Source organism: Pristis pectinata, chromosome 3 (assembly GCF_009764475.1).
Source record: "Pristis pectinata isolate sPriPec2 chromosome 3, sPriPec2.1.pri, whole genome shotgun sequence".
Lineage (NCBI taxonomy): Eukaryota > Metazoa > Chordata > Chondrichthyes > Rhinopristiformes > Pristidae > Pristis > Pristis pectinata.
Genome location: NC_067407.1, coordinates 64,782,534 through 64,800,097, shown reverse-complemented (window position 1 = coordinate 64,800,097; position 17,564 = coordinate 64,782,534). Strand labels below are relative to the sequence as shown.

At 45.8% G+C, this 17,564-nt stretch overlaps 1 protein-coding gene across 1 annotated transcript in view; it reads left to right on the top strand.

Moving 5' to 3' along the window:
• Positions 1 to 17,564, top strand: part of LOC127568252 (pre-B-cell leukemia transcription factor 1-like) — a 331,297-nt gene that overhangs the window by 262,131 nt on the left and 51,602 nt on the right. The window contains exons 5-6 of the mRNA XM_052011778.1: positions 4,747 to 4,882; positions 15,507 to 15,666. Of these exons, the coding sequence (XP_051867738.1) occupies positions 4,747 to 4,882; positions 15,507 to 15,666 (296 nt within the window). The remainder of the gene's footprint in view (positions 1 to 4,746; positions 4,883 to 15,506; positions 15,667 to 17,564) is intronic.

Genomic DNA, 17,564 nt, shown 5'->3' with positions numbered 1-17,564 from the left:
TCGTAAATTTTCACTGTTTAAGAGGGGAGGGGAGGAAAAAGACAGGAAATTATAGGCCAGTTAGCCTGACCTCAGTGGTAAGATTTTAGAGTCCATTATTAAGGATGAAATTTTCAGAGTACTTAGAAGTACGTGATGAAATAGGACAAAATCAGCACGGTTTCATTAAGGGGAGGTCTTGCCTGACAAATCTTTTAGAATTCTTTGAGGAGGTAAGAAGCAGGTTAGACAAAGGAGAATCGGTGGATGTTATTTCCTTGGATTTTCAGAAGGCCTTTGACTATGTACCGTACATGAGGCTGCTGAACAAGATAAGAGCCCGTAGTGTTAGAGGTAAAGTACTAGTGTGGATCAGCTGACTGTACTAGAAGATCAACTGACTGGCAGAAGGCAGAGAGTGGAGATAAAGGGATCATTTTCAGGATGGCTGTCGGTGACTAGTGTTAGGACTGCAACTTTACAGTTTAATGATCTGGATGAAGGAACTGATGGCATTATGGCCAAGTTTGCAGATGGTACCAACATAGGTGGAGGGAAAGGTAGTGTTGCAGAGGCAAGGAGTCTTCAAAAGAACTTGGATAGGTTGGGAGAATGGACAAAGAAGTGGCAGATGGAATAATGTGTAAGGAGGTGTGCGGTTATGCACTTTGGTAGGAAGAATAAAGGAGTCAATATTTTCTAAATGGGGAGAAAATTCAGAAATCGGAGGTGCAGAGGGACTTGAGAGTTCTAGTTCAGGATTCCCTCAAGGTTAACTTTCAGGCTAAGTCAGTAGTAAAGAAGGCAAATGCAATGTTAGCATTCATTTCGAGAGGACTATAACATAAAAGCAAGGATGTACTGCTGAGGCTTTATAAGGCATTGGTCAGACCGCATTTGGAATATTGTGAGCAATTTTGGGCCCTCTATCTGAGGAAGGATGTGCTGGCCCTGGAGAGGGTCCAGAGGAGGTTCACAGAAATGATCCCAGGAATGAAAGGCTTAACATATGAGGAGTGTTTGATGTCTCTGGGCCTGTACTCGATGGAGTTCAGCAGGATGCGGGGGGGGGGGGGGGGGGCGGGAGGGAAATCTCATTGAAACCTACTGAATACTGAAAGGCCTGGATAGAGTGGACATGGAGAGGATGTTTCCATTAGTATGAGAATCTAGGATCCAAGGGCACAACCTCAGAATAAAGGGACATCCCTTTAGAACTGAGGTGAGGAAGAATTTCTTCAGCCAGAGGTGGTAAATCTGTGGAATTTGTTGGCAGAGAGGGTTGTGGAAGCCAAATTATTGAATGTATTTAAGCAGAGATTGATAGTTCTTGATTAGTGAGGGGGTTAAGGTTTATGAGGAGAAGGTGGGAGAATGGGGTTGATAACCAATCATTCACAATTGATTCTGCTCCTGTATCTAACTTTCTAAGGTGGGGAAAGGATGGGTAGAACAACAGGAATATCTCTGGTAGGGTGAGACCAAATGAATTAATGCAGCAATTAGAAGCACATCATGCTTCTTTGTTAAATGACACTGATATCAAGGCTGTGGGATGTGCCCAGCAGGTCAGACTGTTTTAATAGAGGGAGAAAAGCTGAGCCACAATCTTCAATGGATGATCGACAGAAATGGTCACTTCTGATACAGACAGACAGAAAGTGTGAGCTGCGTAAAATTGGAGAATTTAATACTAAGTTTGAAAGGCTGCAAATTGCCCAGGTGGAAGATAAGGTGCTGTTTCTCAAGCTTGCAATGTGTCTGAAATGTAACAGTGCAGGAGGTCACAGACAGACAGATCAGAGTGGGAGTAGATGAGGAATTAAAGTGACAGGTAATGGGAAGCTCAGGGTCACTCCTGTTGACTGAGTGAGGGTGCTCCGCAAAGTGATCACCCAATCTATGTTTGGTCTCTCCAAAGTAGAGGACACTACATTGTGAATGCCAAATTCAGTGCACGAGATTGGATGGATGGTAATTTAGTGATTCTGATGACACAGTATCCACTTTGAGAAGACTGGATTCCTTGATTTGTCCTATGACATTGGATGTAAGAATAGCATAGCCCACCAAATGGTTTTACACTGCAGGGGCTGGATACCTGTGCTACCAACAGCAGTAAAGGGAATGTCTGGCAAAATTACCATATTCTATCGTTTTTTTTATTCACTTTGTGGATGTGGGCATTGCTGCCAGTGCCAACATTTATTACCCCTTCTCAATTGCCCTTGAGCAGGTGGTGGTGAAGTACTACAGTCCTTCTGGTGAAGGAAGAAATGTTTGTCAGGACTCCATGAGGACTTACTTGCTCTTCTTCATGTAATTCCATGCACCCAGGGTCTAACACCTGCTTACCACTTCATCTGAAGAACTGCACCTCCAACAGTGCAGCCGTCCCCAAGTACTGCACTGGGAGAGTCAAACCTTGGATCATGAGAGCAATACCTCTGAACTGGCCTTCAACTCTTGGTCTTCCAACTCAGAGATCAGTAACTGTGGCATGTTGATACATGACCCTGACTCTGTCATATTGCTCTTGGGACAGTTAGCTGTAGTTCAAGGGCACAAGGAGCGTAGAGGTGGACATCAGGTTCCCCTGTGTTCCCAAGGAGAAAAATAAGCATCTTATTCTGCTTTCCCCTCTTCTCAGCTGATGATAGAATTGCCAGAGTGGAAGTGGGTGAGCAGTGAGTGAGTCAGTCTTATGGACACAGCTCAGCACATCACGGAAGCCAGCCTCCCCTCCATGGACTTTGTCCACACTTCTTGCTGCCTTGGTAAAGCAGCCAACATAATCAAAGACCCCTCCCATCCTGGTCGTTCTCTCTTCTCCACCCTCCCATTGGACAGAAGATACAAAAGCTTGAAAACATGCACCACCAGGCTCAAGGACAGCTTCTATCCCACTGTTTTAAGACTTTTGAACAGACCTCTTGTACGTTAAGATGGACTCTTGACCTCACAGTCTACCTCGTCATGGCCCTTGCTCCTTATTGTCTGCCTGTACTACACTTTCTCTGTAACTGTAACACTATATTCTGCATTCTGTTATTGCTTTCCCCTGCAGTACCTCAATGCACTGATGTGATGAAATGATCTTTATGGATGGCGTGCAAAACAAAGTTTTTCTCTGTACCTTGGTACATGTGAGAATAATAAACCAATTTACCAATTTGTAGCCTTCTGCTTTATCCCCACTGAGAGCAGGCATCATTGCATTTGTCCAGGAGCTTCTGTAGACCCTTTGACACTGGGATGGCAACTTCTCCACAAGCTTCCTGTTTTTATTTTGATGATGGAGGCGATGAGGTTGTCAGTGTCAGGTCTCCTTTACTAATTCACCCATCTTGCCTCGAAGATGCCCCAGTGCTGTGTATTCATCAGTGTAACATCCCATCTCCTTGTCATTCTCTTTGCCTCACTTGCTGAGCTGAGCTTGCTGAAGAAAGTGTCTGATGCTGGGATGTGCAACCCCATTCCAGCACCTCGGACATAATGTTATGAAAGGAGATTTGAGAAGCAAGTAGATGGCCAAAAGAGAGATTGGCACTGGGGACAGTTCGAAAGAGATTCACAAGGCTAATTCCCGGGATAGACTTGTCCTATCAACTGCAACTGAAGGACTTAGATCCAGAGAATTAGAAGGTCCAGTGGAGGTTCACGCAAATGATCCCAGGAATAAAAGGATTAACCTATGAGGACCGCTTGATGTCTCTAGACCTGTACCCGATGAAGCTCAGAACAATGAGGGGAGACCTCATTGAAACCTATCAGATACTCTATGTAGGAGACTGAGGGCTGACCTTATAGAGGTCTATAAAATCATGAGGGGTACAGATATGATGAATGCATGTAGTCTTTTTCCAGGGAAAGGGAACGAAAAATAAGAAGGCATAGGTTTAAGGTGAGAGGGGAAAGATTTAAAAGGTACCCGAGAGGGCAACTTTTTCATGCGGAGGGTGGTGGGTATGTGGAATGAGCTGCCAGAGGAAGTGTTTGAGGTGGGTACAATAATGAAACTTAAAAGACATTTGGACAGTTACGTGGATAGGAAAGGTTTAGAGGGATGTGGGCCAAATGCGGGCAAATGGGACTAGCATAGGTGGGCATCATGTTCGGCATGGATGAGTTGGGGCAAAGGGCCTGTTTCTGTGCTGTATGACTCTGACTATGACTTATCTAGCCTCTTCAACATGACTTGAGAAGGGCTGAGCTGCCTCTGATCCCACCATTTCCCCTCCACTCCCGTCCAATGGATCTCCTCTACTTCTACCCATATTCAGAGATCTCCTAGGTCCCACTGAACTGCCTCAAGATGCTTTCTGTGTGGAGTTTGTATGTTGTCCATGTGACCGCACTAGGATTCAAATCCCCCCCCCCCTCCCCCCCATGAGTGCTCCAGTTTCCTCCCACATCAAATTCCATACAGATAGCACCGGAGTTCAGGAATGAATCCGGGTATCTGGAGCAGTGAGGCAGCAGCTCTACCATTGCACCACTATGGATCATCTGCTGGGTGCTCTCTTGTTGACTAGCCCACCTTAGGACACTGACTATATCAGGCCACAAGACAAGACATGTTGGCCAGTGAGTTGGACAGGAGAAGTGGGGAAATATGAGAGTTTGAGTCAAGGTGTAGAGATAGTCCTGTTGGGGTAAACAGAAGGGGAACAGTGAGAGCTGGAGGTGGTCACAGGGGGTGGGAGAAAGATTTGGTGGGGAGTGGGTTTCCTTTTGTTTTCTTTTTTGAAATCTTTTTACTTTCAGGAGAAAAAGGCGTAACTTCAGCAAGCAAGCGACGGAGATCCTCAATGAGTATTTCTACTCTCACCTCAACAACCCCTACCCCAGTGAAGAAGCCAAGGAGGAACTGGCAAAGAAATGTAGCATCACAGTGGCACAGGTGAGGGAGGCTGCAAAGGTTAAAGGTGGAGGGTGGGATTCTTTTGGTCACATTACGCTCCCTGTGAACTCTTAAAGTTTTGCTGCATATTTTGACATTGGTGACCTTTCAACTCTGTGTGAATCGTGACCCAGTGGGTATTGCTTTAACCTCTGAATGAGAGGTTTGTGTCCATATCCTACACCAGAGATAAAATATACAATCCAGTTACCTCTCCACTGTTTTGCTGAGGGAGTGTTGACTGTCAGAGGCGGCATCTTTCGAAGGCAACACTGTCCTCTCAAGTTAATGCAAGTGATCACTCTTTAGAGGAAGGCCAGAGACATTTTCCCTGGTGACTTGATCAAAGTTTATCCTTCCACCAGCATCACGAAGAAACGGAATATCATCAAGTTCCTACTTGTGACATCTTGCTATCTTGAAATTGCCCATCACAATTCCTTCACGAGAAGGGCATCTATTCTTCAGAAATACTTCATTGTTTTTGAGATATCCTGGTCATGAATACTACAAGACAAATAGAAGTCATACAGGCCCTTTGGCCTACTGAGCACAAGCTGACCATCATGTCTTTGTTTCCTCTGGGACCTGGGTTCAACTCCAACAAGTATCTTAGAGTCATAGAGTTATACAGCATGGAAACAGGCCCTTCATCCCAACTCGTCCATGCTGACCAAGATGTCTATCTGAGCTGGTCCCATTTGCCTGCATTTAGCCCATATCCCTCTAAACCTTTCCTATCCCTGTACCTGTCCAAATGTTTTAAACACTGTACTTGTACCACTCCCTCTGGCAGCTCATTCTTTGCCCCTCTGGTCCCTTTTACATTTTTCCCCTCTTAAGCCTGTTCCCTCTAGTTTTTGATTCCCTTGCCCTGGGATTAAAAAAACCGTGACCATTCACCTTATCTATGGCCCTCATGATTTTACATACCTCTATAAGATCACCCCTCAACCTTCTTCACTCCAGGGAAAAAAGTCCCAGCTTATCCAGCCTCTCCTTATAACTGAAACCCTCCAGTCCCAATAACATCCTTGTGAATCTTTTTTACACCCTTTCCAGCTTAATGACATCCTTCCTGTAGCTGGGTGACCAGAACTGAGAACAATGCTGCAAGTGTGGTCTCATTTCTCCTGTGCTAATACCATCTTATTCACTGGGACTGGACAGACAGTGAAGAAAGGGATTCCCATTATTGGTGAAGCAAAGATTTACGGCTGTGGAACCAGAGGACAAACTATACTGGGTGTTGAAATACAAAGGCTGGTGGATCAGTGTTAGCAATAATGTATTCTTGCATTGACAACCCGCATCTAAGGTAAAGAACTTGAAATTATACAGCATCTTACAAATCTTCAGTATGTCTTGAGATGCTTGCCAGATGGATTTCTTCCCTTTGAAGTGTGATCACTGTAACTTTATGAACAAGTGTGGCAATCAATTTGTGCACAGTAAGGTCCCACAAACAAACCATGACCATTCTGAGAAATAATTTCCATGGTGTTAATCAAATAGTGAGTGTTGGCCAGGAGAAAGCCCCCTCTTCTTGAGGCAAGTAACTGAAGGAGAAAATCAGTCTCCAGAGAGCAACCACAACACACTCAGGCTTGATGTGGAGCTAGAGAAGACTGAAAGATCAGGTTGTTGTTAGGAGACACTCTGGAGGATAAGAACATAAGAAATCGGAGCAGGAGTAGGCCATCTGGCCCGTCAAGCCTGCACCACCATTCAATAAGATCATGGCTGATCTGGCCGTGGACTCAGCTCCACCTACCTTCTGCTTCCCTGGGCAAAGAATTCCACAGATTCACTGGTCTCTGGGAAAAGCAGTTCCTCCTCATCTCCGTCCTAAATCTACTCTCCCGAATCATGAGCCTATATCTGCTAGTTCTAGTCTCACCTACTGTTGGAAACAACCTTCCTGCCTCTATCTTATCTATCCCTTTCATAATTTGATACGATTTTATAAGATTCCCTCTCATTCTTCTGAATTCCAGCAAGTATCGTCCCAGGCGACTCAATCTCTCCTCCTAGGCTAACCCCTTCACCTCCAGAATCAACCTGGTGAACCTCCTCTTCATTGCCTCCAAAACCAGTATTTCTTTCCTCAAGTAAGGAGAGCAGAACTGCACGCAGTACTCCAGGTGCGGCCTCACCAGTACCCGGTACAGTTGCAGCATAACCTCCCTGCTCTTTCAATCCCTCTAGCAATGAAGGCCAACATTCCACTTGCCTTCTTGATAACCTGTTGCACCTACAAACCAACCTTTTGCAATTCATGCACAAGCACTCCCTAGTCCCTCTGCACAACAGCATGCTGCAGTCTTTCATCATTTAATTAATAATCTGATCTTCTATTTTCCCTTCCAACATGGATGACCTCACATTTACCAACATTGTAGTCCTTCTGCCAGACCCTTGCCCACTCACTTAATCTATCTATATATCTCTGCAGACTTCCACATCATCTACACAATTTGCTTTTCCACTCAATTTATGTCATCAACAAACTTAGGTACGCTATACTAGGTCCCCTCTTCCAAATCGTTAATGTATATTGTGAACAGTTGTGGGCCCAGCACCGACCCCTGCAGCACCCCGCTCACCACTGATCGCCAACCAGAGAAACACCCATTTGTCCCAACTCTCTGCCTTCTATTGGTTAACCAATCCTCTATTATTGCTAATACATTACCCCCAACTCCATGCATCCTTATCTTATGGATAAATCTTTTATGCGGCACCTTATCCAATGCCTTCTGGAAATCCAAGTATACAATGTCCACCTGTTCCCCTCTATCCACTGCGCTCATTATATCCTCAAAGAACTCCAGTAAATTTGTCAAACAGGACCTGCCTTCCCGAATCCATGCTGTGCCTGCCTCATGGAACTACTTCTATCCAGATGTCTCACTATTTCTTCCTTAATGATAGCTACAAGCATTTTCCCGACTACAGACGTTAAGCTAACTGGCCTTTTGCCTACATCCTTTTTTAAAAAGTGGCGTGACATTCACTGTCTTCCAATCTGCTGGGACCTGCGCAGAGTCCAGAGAATTTTGATAAATTATCACAAATGCCTCTACTATAACTTCCGCAATTTCTTTCAGTACCCTGGGATGCATCCCATCAGGACCAGGGGACTTGTCTAGCTTTAGGCCCACTAGTTTGCTCATCGCTATCTCTTTGGTGACAGCAATTGTATCAAGGTCCTCACCTCCCATCGCATCCATAACATCTCTGTTTGGCATGTTAGACATGTCCTCCACCGTGAAAACCGACACAAAATAGTCGTTCAAAGCCTCGGTCATTTCCACATTAATCAATATTAATTCCCTCTTCTCACCTTCCGAGGGACCTACATTCACTTTAGCCACCTTTTTCCACTTAATATAATTATAAAAACTTTCACCATCTGTTTTTGTATTTTGTGCTAATTTACTTTTATAATCTATCTTCCCTTTCCTTATTGCTTGCTTAGTGGTTCTTTGTTGCTTTATAAAGTTTTCCCAATCTTCCAGTTTCCCACTACTCTTGGCGACTTTGTATGCATGAGCTTTTAGCTTGGTGCCTTCTTTTATTTCCTCAGTTATCCAAGGCTGGCTGTCCTCACCCTTACTGTCCTTGCTTTTAACTGGATTATACTTCTGTTGAGCACTGTGAAACATCTCTTTGCAAGTTTTCCACTGTCCCACCAGATAGCCTGTGTTCCCAGTCTATGCCAGCCAATTCTTCCCTCAACCCGTTGTAGTCCCCCTTGTTCAGGCATAATACGCTGGATTTAGATCAAACTATTGCACTTCCATTTGTACGAGAAATTCTATCATACTATGATCACTCCTTCCAAGAGGATCCCTAACTACAAGATCGTTAATTTTACCTGTCTCATTGCACAGGACCAGATTTAAGACAGCATTTTCTTGCATCATGTATTCACAAAGGATTGACCAGAAATGTTAATTTTCCAACATCTCTTATTCATATCTTTTCAAAATTGATGCTAAAGCATAAAATATCCTTGTTTAGAATCTTGATTGGTCATTCCATCAGTGGGCCTCATATTTGTAAATTCATTATTAGAGTCATAGAATGGCTCATCCATGCCAACCAAAGTGCCTACCTGAACTAGTCCCAGTTGTTTGCATTTGGTCCATATCCCTTTCTTATCTATGTACCTATCCAAATATTTTTTAAATATTCGAATTGTACGCACCTTTACCACTTCCTCTGGCAGCTCGTTCCACATACCCACCACCCTCTGTGTGGAATAATTGCCCCTCAGGTCCCCTTTAAATCTTTCCCCTCTTACCTCTCGTTTTAGTCTCCCCTGCCCTGGAAAAAAAGTACAGATGCACCATAGAAAGCATCCTATCCAGATACATCACGGCTTGGTATAGCAACTGCTCTGCCCAAGACCACAGGAAATTGCAGAGAGTTGTCAATACAGCCCAGATTATCACAAACCACCCTCCCCTCCATTTACTCTGTCTAGACTTCCCGTTGCCTAGGGAAAGCAGCCAACAGAATCAAGGACCCTTCCCATCCCAGTCATTCTCCCCTTTCCATCAGGCAGAAGATACAAAAGCTTGAGAACACATACCTCCAGGCTGGAGGACAGGTTCTATCCCGCTATTATCAGACTCTTGAATGGACCTCTCATCTGATAAAGATGAGCTCTTGATCTCCCAGTCTACCTCATCATGCTCCTTGCACTTTATTTGTCTACCTGCACTGCACTTTCTCTGTAACTGTAACACTATATTCTGCATTTTTTTTTGTACCTTTTGTACTACCTCAATGTACTTGTGTACAAAATGATCTGTCTGGATGGCATGCTTTTCACTGTACCTCGATTATATGTGACAATGATAATTAGCCTACCTATGCCCCTCATGATTTTATAAACCTCTAAAAGGTCATCCCTTAGTCTCCTTCACTCCAGAGAAAACAATCCAAGCCTATCCATTATTACTACTGAGGTCCAAGGAGTTGGGTGCAATTGAACCGGTCTTCCTCCAGGTGAGGCCATTCATTGGTGCCCTCCAGTAGTGAAGAGTGCACAGAAGATGCTCTGTGAGTCCCGAAATGGGGAAATCATGGGAGGAAGAACATCTCAGTGGTGGAAGGGAGAGCCAGGGGTCAGGTTGGAGATTGGGGTGAGGGCGATTGTTGGTAGTGGGGTCCATGATTAGTGGTCATGACAGTGGCTCGATGAGGTGACATGGTAGTCAGGCTAGTTGGCAAGTGGAAAGGCTTATGATTGGTGGATGGGGTTGGTTGGAGCATTGCTCTCAGGATTGATTCAGGTTGGATGACTTGAGGGTGGATGGGGTGGGGAAGGAGAAGGGCACTGGCTGATTGTTGGGTCGGTGTGTCAAGTAGGGCTGTAAGCTTTGGTAAAAGGTATGGTGAGTAGTGGTTTTCTGGTGAAGGGCTCTCTTTGTAGGTGGTGAAACCTATTAGAGAAATCAAATGTCCAGTGGCTGCCTGGACCAGACCATCTATTTGCTATTGGAAGAAAGATAGTCCTGTATAAAGAGAGACTGTTGGCAACTCTCCTGCCCAGTGGACTAGGCCACAGCACAATTAGACTCAATCTCAGGCAATGTTTCAATTGTCTTAGACCATCTCACTTTCTGTGCAGGCTGCACACCACATTTTAGATCTTTTGCAACCTCATTTGGATCATCTCTGAAATCATAAGCACGCCCCAGTCAGCCTCCAATAGTCATAGGGAGGGTCATTCATGCAAGTGGCTGCAGGAGGGCCAGAGAGTCTTTGGTTGGGAAACCCCTCTGTTTCCTCACCTGCTCTAAAACGTTAATGGAAACTCAGTCCAGAGACCAGCTTTATGGGCAAGACTGGCTCCCTGTTAACCGAGGAGTGCTCTAAAGAAGGGCAGGATAAGGAATGTGCGAAGATGTTAATATAGAGAATAGAACACAGGGCAGCACATGGTCCATATCCCTCCATTCTCTGCACATTCACGTGCCTATCTAAGAGCTTCCTAAATGCCTCTGTCATATCTGCCTCCATCACCACCCTTGGCAGCAGAGTCCAGCAACCCACCACTCTCTGCGTAAAAAAACTTGCCTGTATATCTCCCTTGAATTTTCCTCCTCTCGCCCTCTTGTATTATACCTTTCAACCCTGAGGGAAGAAAAATATTGGGTGTCTACCCTATCTATGCCTCTCATAATCTTATAAACTTCTGTCAGGTCTCCCCTCAGCCTCCTCCGCTCCAGAGAAAACAACCCAAGTTAGTCCAATCTCTCCTTATAGCACCTGCCCTCTAATCCAGGCAGTATCCTGGTAAACCTCTTCTGCACCCTCTCCAAAGCCTCCACATCCTTCCTATAATGGGGTGACCAGAACTGAATGCAATACTCCAGATGTGGCCTAACCAGAGTTTTATAAAGCTGCAGCATAACTTCCTGACTCTTGAACTCAGTGCCTCGACTTATAAAGGCAAGCATGCCATATGCCTTCTTTACCATCCTATCAACTTCTGCGGCCACTTTCAGGGAGCTATGGACTTGGACCCCCAGATCCCTCCGTACGTCAATGCTGTGAAGGGTGCTGCCATTAACTGTGTACTGTCCCATTACACTTGACCTCCCGAAGTGCAACACAGTTGCCCGGATTAAGCTCCATCTGGCAGTTCTCCGCCCATAAATGCAACTGATCTTATATCCCGCTGTATCCTTTGGCAACCTTCTACACTATCCGCACCACCACCAATCTTTGCGTCATCTGCAGGTGTTATAGCAGGTGTGACGATAGGTTCCAGATCTTGGAAGGACCTGATGGGTCAGGTCTGATCTCTGCCATCCTTGGATGGTGGTGTAAGGGGTCCAAGGGAAGAGGGAGATACTGGACTGGTGGAAGCACTCGTGCTCCTCTTGGCCCTCTGAAGGTGCTTACCTTCTCAGGAGAGGAGAGCAAGCATCTTCAGAGGGCCTTGACAGGTTACCTGATGACTGTGAAGCACAGTTGGCTTGTTAAATGATCTTAACTGAGTCTGCCAGAGTCATTGTACAGGTAAGCTGTCAAGCTGCTTCCAGGGAACCAGTCGCTAGCCTGTCCAATAGAGTCACAGGGTCATAGAGAGGTACAGCATAGGAAGAGGCCCTTCAGCCCACTGAATGTGTACTGACTATCAACCACCAATTTACACCAATCCTACATTAATCCCGTTTTTTTAAATTCTCCAACATTCCCATCATCTCCCCCAGATTCTACCCTCAGCTACACATTAGGGACAATCTACAGTTGCCAGTTAACCTACTGACCTGCACGCCTTTGGGATATGGGAGGAAACTAGACCATCTGTGGAAGCCCATGCAGTTACAAGGAGAACGTGCAAACTCCACACAGACAGCACCCAAGGTCAGGATTGAACCCAGATCCCTGGTGCTGCAAGGCAGCAGCCCTACTAGCTGTGCTACTGGGTTGCCACTCTCTGATCACCTGTACCACCTCCACTCTGCTTCTCATCGTACCTTAACCCATTTGGAGACTAGAATGACCCCCTAACCTCCACTCTGCTTCTCATCGTACCTTAACCCATTTGGAGATTAGAATGACCCCCTAAACCTCCGTTCCAGTCGGTGGTCTTCCCTGATTCCATTTTGTAGCAATGGACCACAAAGTCAGCTCCTTGGTTGCCAATTCGAACAAAAGAGAAAATAGATCTTGCATCACCATTGCAACAATGAGCTTGGGAACTGCAAGACAGTACAGGTTCTTCCCAGGTTACGAACACCCGTCTTATGAACACCCCGTACATACAAAGGAGCATTTGGGAGACCAGCGGGATGGATGGGGATGGATTTGCCAGCTGCTGTGGGGCTGCAGGCATCCTCTGCTGCTGTGGGAACAGGACATTTCCATGTGCCTTCTCCCCCTCCTCTCCCCACTCAGCCCTCAACAATCAGGGGCTGGGCGGAGCCGGGCAGAGCTGGGAGCGCTAAGCAGACTCATTCACTCACTCACCGAGTTAGTGAGGCCGGCTGGAGGCCGATCTTCCCTTGCCTGCTTGTTCTCCCATCACTGCAGTTTCTGCGATCCTCTCCCACACACTGTGTCTGTTCATTTCTGACTTACGAACAGTTCTCAGCAACGGAACCCTGTCGTGACCTGGGGACTGCCTGTATTGGCTGGGAAGAACGTTGTAGTATTGCATAGAGAGGATTTTTTTTGAGGAGGCGGGGACAGAATCCCTTTGGCCAGAGTCATAGAATCATACAGCACAGAAACAGGCCCTTCGGCCCTACTTGTTCATGCCGACCAAGGTGCCCACCTGAGCTAGTCCTATTTGCCCACATTTGGCCCGTATCCCCCTAAACCTTTCCTATCCATGTACTTATCCAAATGTCTTTGAAATGTTGTTATTGTACCTGCCTCAACCATTTCCTCTGGCAGCTCGTTCCACATACGCACCACCCTCTGTGTGAAGAAGTTGCCCCAAAGCTCCCTTTTAAATTGTTCCCCTTTCACCTTAAACCTCTGCCCTCTAGTTTTGAGTCCCTTTCCCTGGGAAAATAGACTTGGTGAGATGCTTCTTGTGCAGCCACTGGCACAACATGGGAAATGAGAAAGCCACATTATGTGCAAGAGTATTCTATAATTACCAATGTTGTGATGCTCAAATCATCTATATTTGTGATGTTGCTTGACATAGCAAGACAAAGTGAGCCACAGCTTTGCATGTTAAGCCATTAGTATGTAACAATGATGAATATTTGTCACTTGTAGACATTTGATGTATCTTTCCTTGGTCTTCTGCCAAACTTAACAGTGGCTAATTGGGTGGAACCCCTGCAAGTTAATTCCTAAGACCATGTCTAACTACACACATCAACTCTAGCATCCAGGAGCATGGGCAATGTTATCAGAAAAGCCCATTCCATGTGCCAAACTTCGAGGTGTGGTGAACAGCGAGGATCTTACCAATCAACCACAACATGGCATTGAATTGCTTGCAGAATGGGCAGACAAGTGGCAGATATACAGGAGTGTGCATCCCTGCTCTGTGAGCAGAGGATTGGGGAGACGCAATGCAGATAGTGTCACAGATCTGAGGAATGTGCAAGGACAGAGGGATCTGGATCATAAATCTTTGGTGATAGGTCATATTTAAAGTTGGCAATGCATGAGGGATTTTGGGTTTCACAAATAGAATGCAAAATCAGGAGAGTTATGCTGAACCCTTATAGACTTCAGGTTACCATACAACTAGAGGACTGGATTCAGATCAAGATATCTTAACTGGAGGATTGGATTCAGATCTGGCCACCATGCTGTAGCAAGGAGGTGAATGTCCTTGAGGAAGTGCTAGGGGAGCTTAGCAACAAGATTATGTTGGAGAAGCTAAGGTTGTTCTACACCCCTGTCTGTATTACTGGTGCTGAGGTGGAGATGGTTGAGAGCTTTAAGTTCCTAGATGTAAATATCACCAAAAATTTGTCCTGGTCTGGCAAAGAAAGCGCACCAGCACCTCAACCTCCTCAGAAGGCTAAGGAAATTTAGCATGTCCCCAATGGCCCTCACCAATTTTCACAGATGCACCACAGAAAACATCCTACCTGGATGCATCACAGCTTGGTATGGCAGCTGCTCTGCCAAGGACCGCAAGAAATTGCAGAGAATTGTGAACACAGCCCAGTCCATCACAGAAACCAGCCTCCCCCTCATTTATTCTGTCTACACTTCCCGCTGCCTCGGGAAAGCAGCCAACATAATCGAGGACCCCCTCCCACCCCGGTCATTCTCTCTTCTCCCCCTCCCATCTTTCTGTTACTGCAACACTATATTCTGCAGTCTGTTTTTTTTCCCATTTGCACTACCTCGATATACTTATGAATGGAATGATCTGTCTGGATGGCATGCAAATGAAAGCTTTTCACTGTAACCAATTAGTACTTACCAATCATTGGAGGCTGTGGTAGAGATTTGACAGAGATAGAGACAATTTGACAGGTAGCCCAAGCTGTTCCCATTAACTCGTGGTAGAAGGACAAGGAGGGGAGGGGAGGAGGATGCTGGCATAGATTTCGTTTTGGGCAAGGGGTACAGGGGGATGTGAGGAAGGACTGTTTTATGCCACAGCTGGCAATGCCGTAGAGCTCCTTGCCCACAAGAGTGGTGGAATCGGGGACAACCAATGATTTCAAAAGGAAATGGGATCAGTGCTTGAAGGAAAGTATCTTGCAGGGCCAGGGATACGGAGCAGGGGAGTGGGATTGGCTGGGTAGCTGGTGTGGACTCAATGGGCTGAATTGTCTTCTCCAGAATCAATGACTTCCCATCGTCCAACAACTCCAACTACAACAAGCTCATACAATCCACAGATGTTTGGGCTGCTTTCAGTGGCAAGAGGCATGGGTGAGTGAGGAGAGGGAAAGGAGATGGAATTAAACAATAGATTTCCATGGGAAGAAAGTAAGTTTTCCTCTCTGGATGAAACTTGTTGCAACCTTCCCTCAGGAGGTGTGGTGAAAGCCGTTCATGATATATTGCCATTTAAGTCTTTGTGCCTTGCACTTCCCAATTCCCGCTGTGTCTGCTCCAACGTCACAGACTGTCAGCTTTACCTCTTCATTTCTTTGTCACTCTCTGGCAGGTATCAAACTGGTTTGGTAACAAGCGAATCCGGTACAAGAAAAACATAGGCAAGTTCCAGGAGGAGGCAAATCTGTACGCCGCCAAAACAGCGGTAACTGCGACAAACGCGACACCTCAAGGAAGTCAAGCCAACTCCCCGTCCACTCCCAACTCCACTGGTGAGTGTTTATGGGCCACCTTGCACAGCCAGACACTAATCAGGTCTCCAATTCGAACAAATCTTAAAGGACACCTCCACCCCGCACTATGGAGAAGCTGAAAGGCCAATTCTCATTGTAGGGAGTCTCGTATTTCATGCACAGGAAGTCACGAGCTTAGCGGTTTTACCCTGCAGTGGCTGAAGTATTTACAGACAGGCAAAAATATTCATCAAGCATGTCCATTTCAGAATGATTGAAAATCACAGAATTATAAATGCTGGACGTCTGAAATAAAGGAAAATTGTGGAAATACTTAGCGGGTCATGCAGCGGAGGGAGAAGCAGAGCTCGGAGGTTAACTCTGTTTCTCTCTGCACGGCTGCTGCCTGACTGGCTGAGTATTTCCAGTAGTTTCTGCTATGGATCTGAATGATCTCCAAACGCAAAATCAACATCAGCCCCATTACACCTTCATTTCTGAAGATGAAAATCCAATAGCCTATCCCGAGAGTACTCGGAAATTGGCTGCTCAGATAAAACATCACTACAATGTTGAGTGGCCTTTCAGCTTAGGCACAGTTGTGATTTGGTAGGAGTTGTCAGTTAAATCAAATGGTACCTTGTGGTGGATTAATAAGCCTTGATGATATTAGGATGGGTGCTGAGCAGAAAGTGATGGACACCCCCTCCACAGCTACCAAGCTTAAGCTGCTTTCTCAGTCATTGGTAAGCGCTGCGTGAGTACCAGAGTAACCCCATTCTTCTCTACTCATTGCTCCACAGTTGGTGAGTTTCCTGGCAATATGCTGTCAGCAAGACTCGTGAGGCACCTCACTGGGGCCCTCTTGTGGTGTAAGTGCTAGTGATTTTTGAGGGGGGGCAGTAATTGACAGGTGAACTTTTCCCTGTCCAATCCTGAGAATGAAGGATCTGCAAGGATAGAGCCCTTCAGTTTGTCCCTTGGTTTATCGCACTTTGAGGACAAGTGGCTGAATTTAATGACAGCAAAAATAACAACCAGCAGGACCTCGTAAATAACAGGTCCCTCTGATATCTGAAGTCAACATTCCTCTTTCTTTACCTAGAGCTTCAGATCAAGTCATCTCAGCTAACGTAGTTGTCCTCAGCACTGAGGAACACCAACATGTGCTCCAGTCTTGAAGAGGAAGCCCATAAGCTTCACTCATCATCACTATTAAGCATTCATTGTTCATCACTCTGCCATCCAATCTGGTCTCAGCCTCTTCCATCTAGATCTCCCTCCGTTTGTTCACCTTCTTCTGCAGCCTCTGGTCTCACAGTCCTGAATGCTCGACACCATTCTGCTGCCAGTGGGTGTCACACTGAACGATATTCCCCATATTGTACCATTATTTGGAACCACACCAAGGACCCAGCAATGAGCATCTGATCGACCAAGATGGGACGTGAAGCTGTATTTTATTAATTGCAGTGGTAAATGCAGTGGGAAGTGTAGAGTGAATTGCAGTGGGAAATTCAGAGTCTGGAGTAATTAACTGAATCTAAATTTGTCAGCTGACTTGAACTTGTGCCTCCAGATATTTGATCTCTGCCTCGGGAACACAAATCCATAGCATAACCTCCACACTACTGTAGCCTGGTGTGTGAGACTTCCATTGCTCCCCACCCAATTATGTGTACGTGGACCAACTGCTGGAAAATGGGATTGGTGGAGGTGGATATTTGATGGTCAGCATAGACACAATAGGCTCAAGGGTCTTGTTCCATCCTGGAAGACTCCGTCTCCATCACTTGTTTACCCCGGACAAGGTGTGAATGACCAGGGAGCAGAGACTTAAACCAAATGGAGGGGAGCTTATATGCTGCTTACATGATGCTATGTGCCTGTGATGTTGTTGCAAGTAAGTTTCTCATTGCACCTGCGCATACATGGAC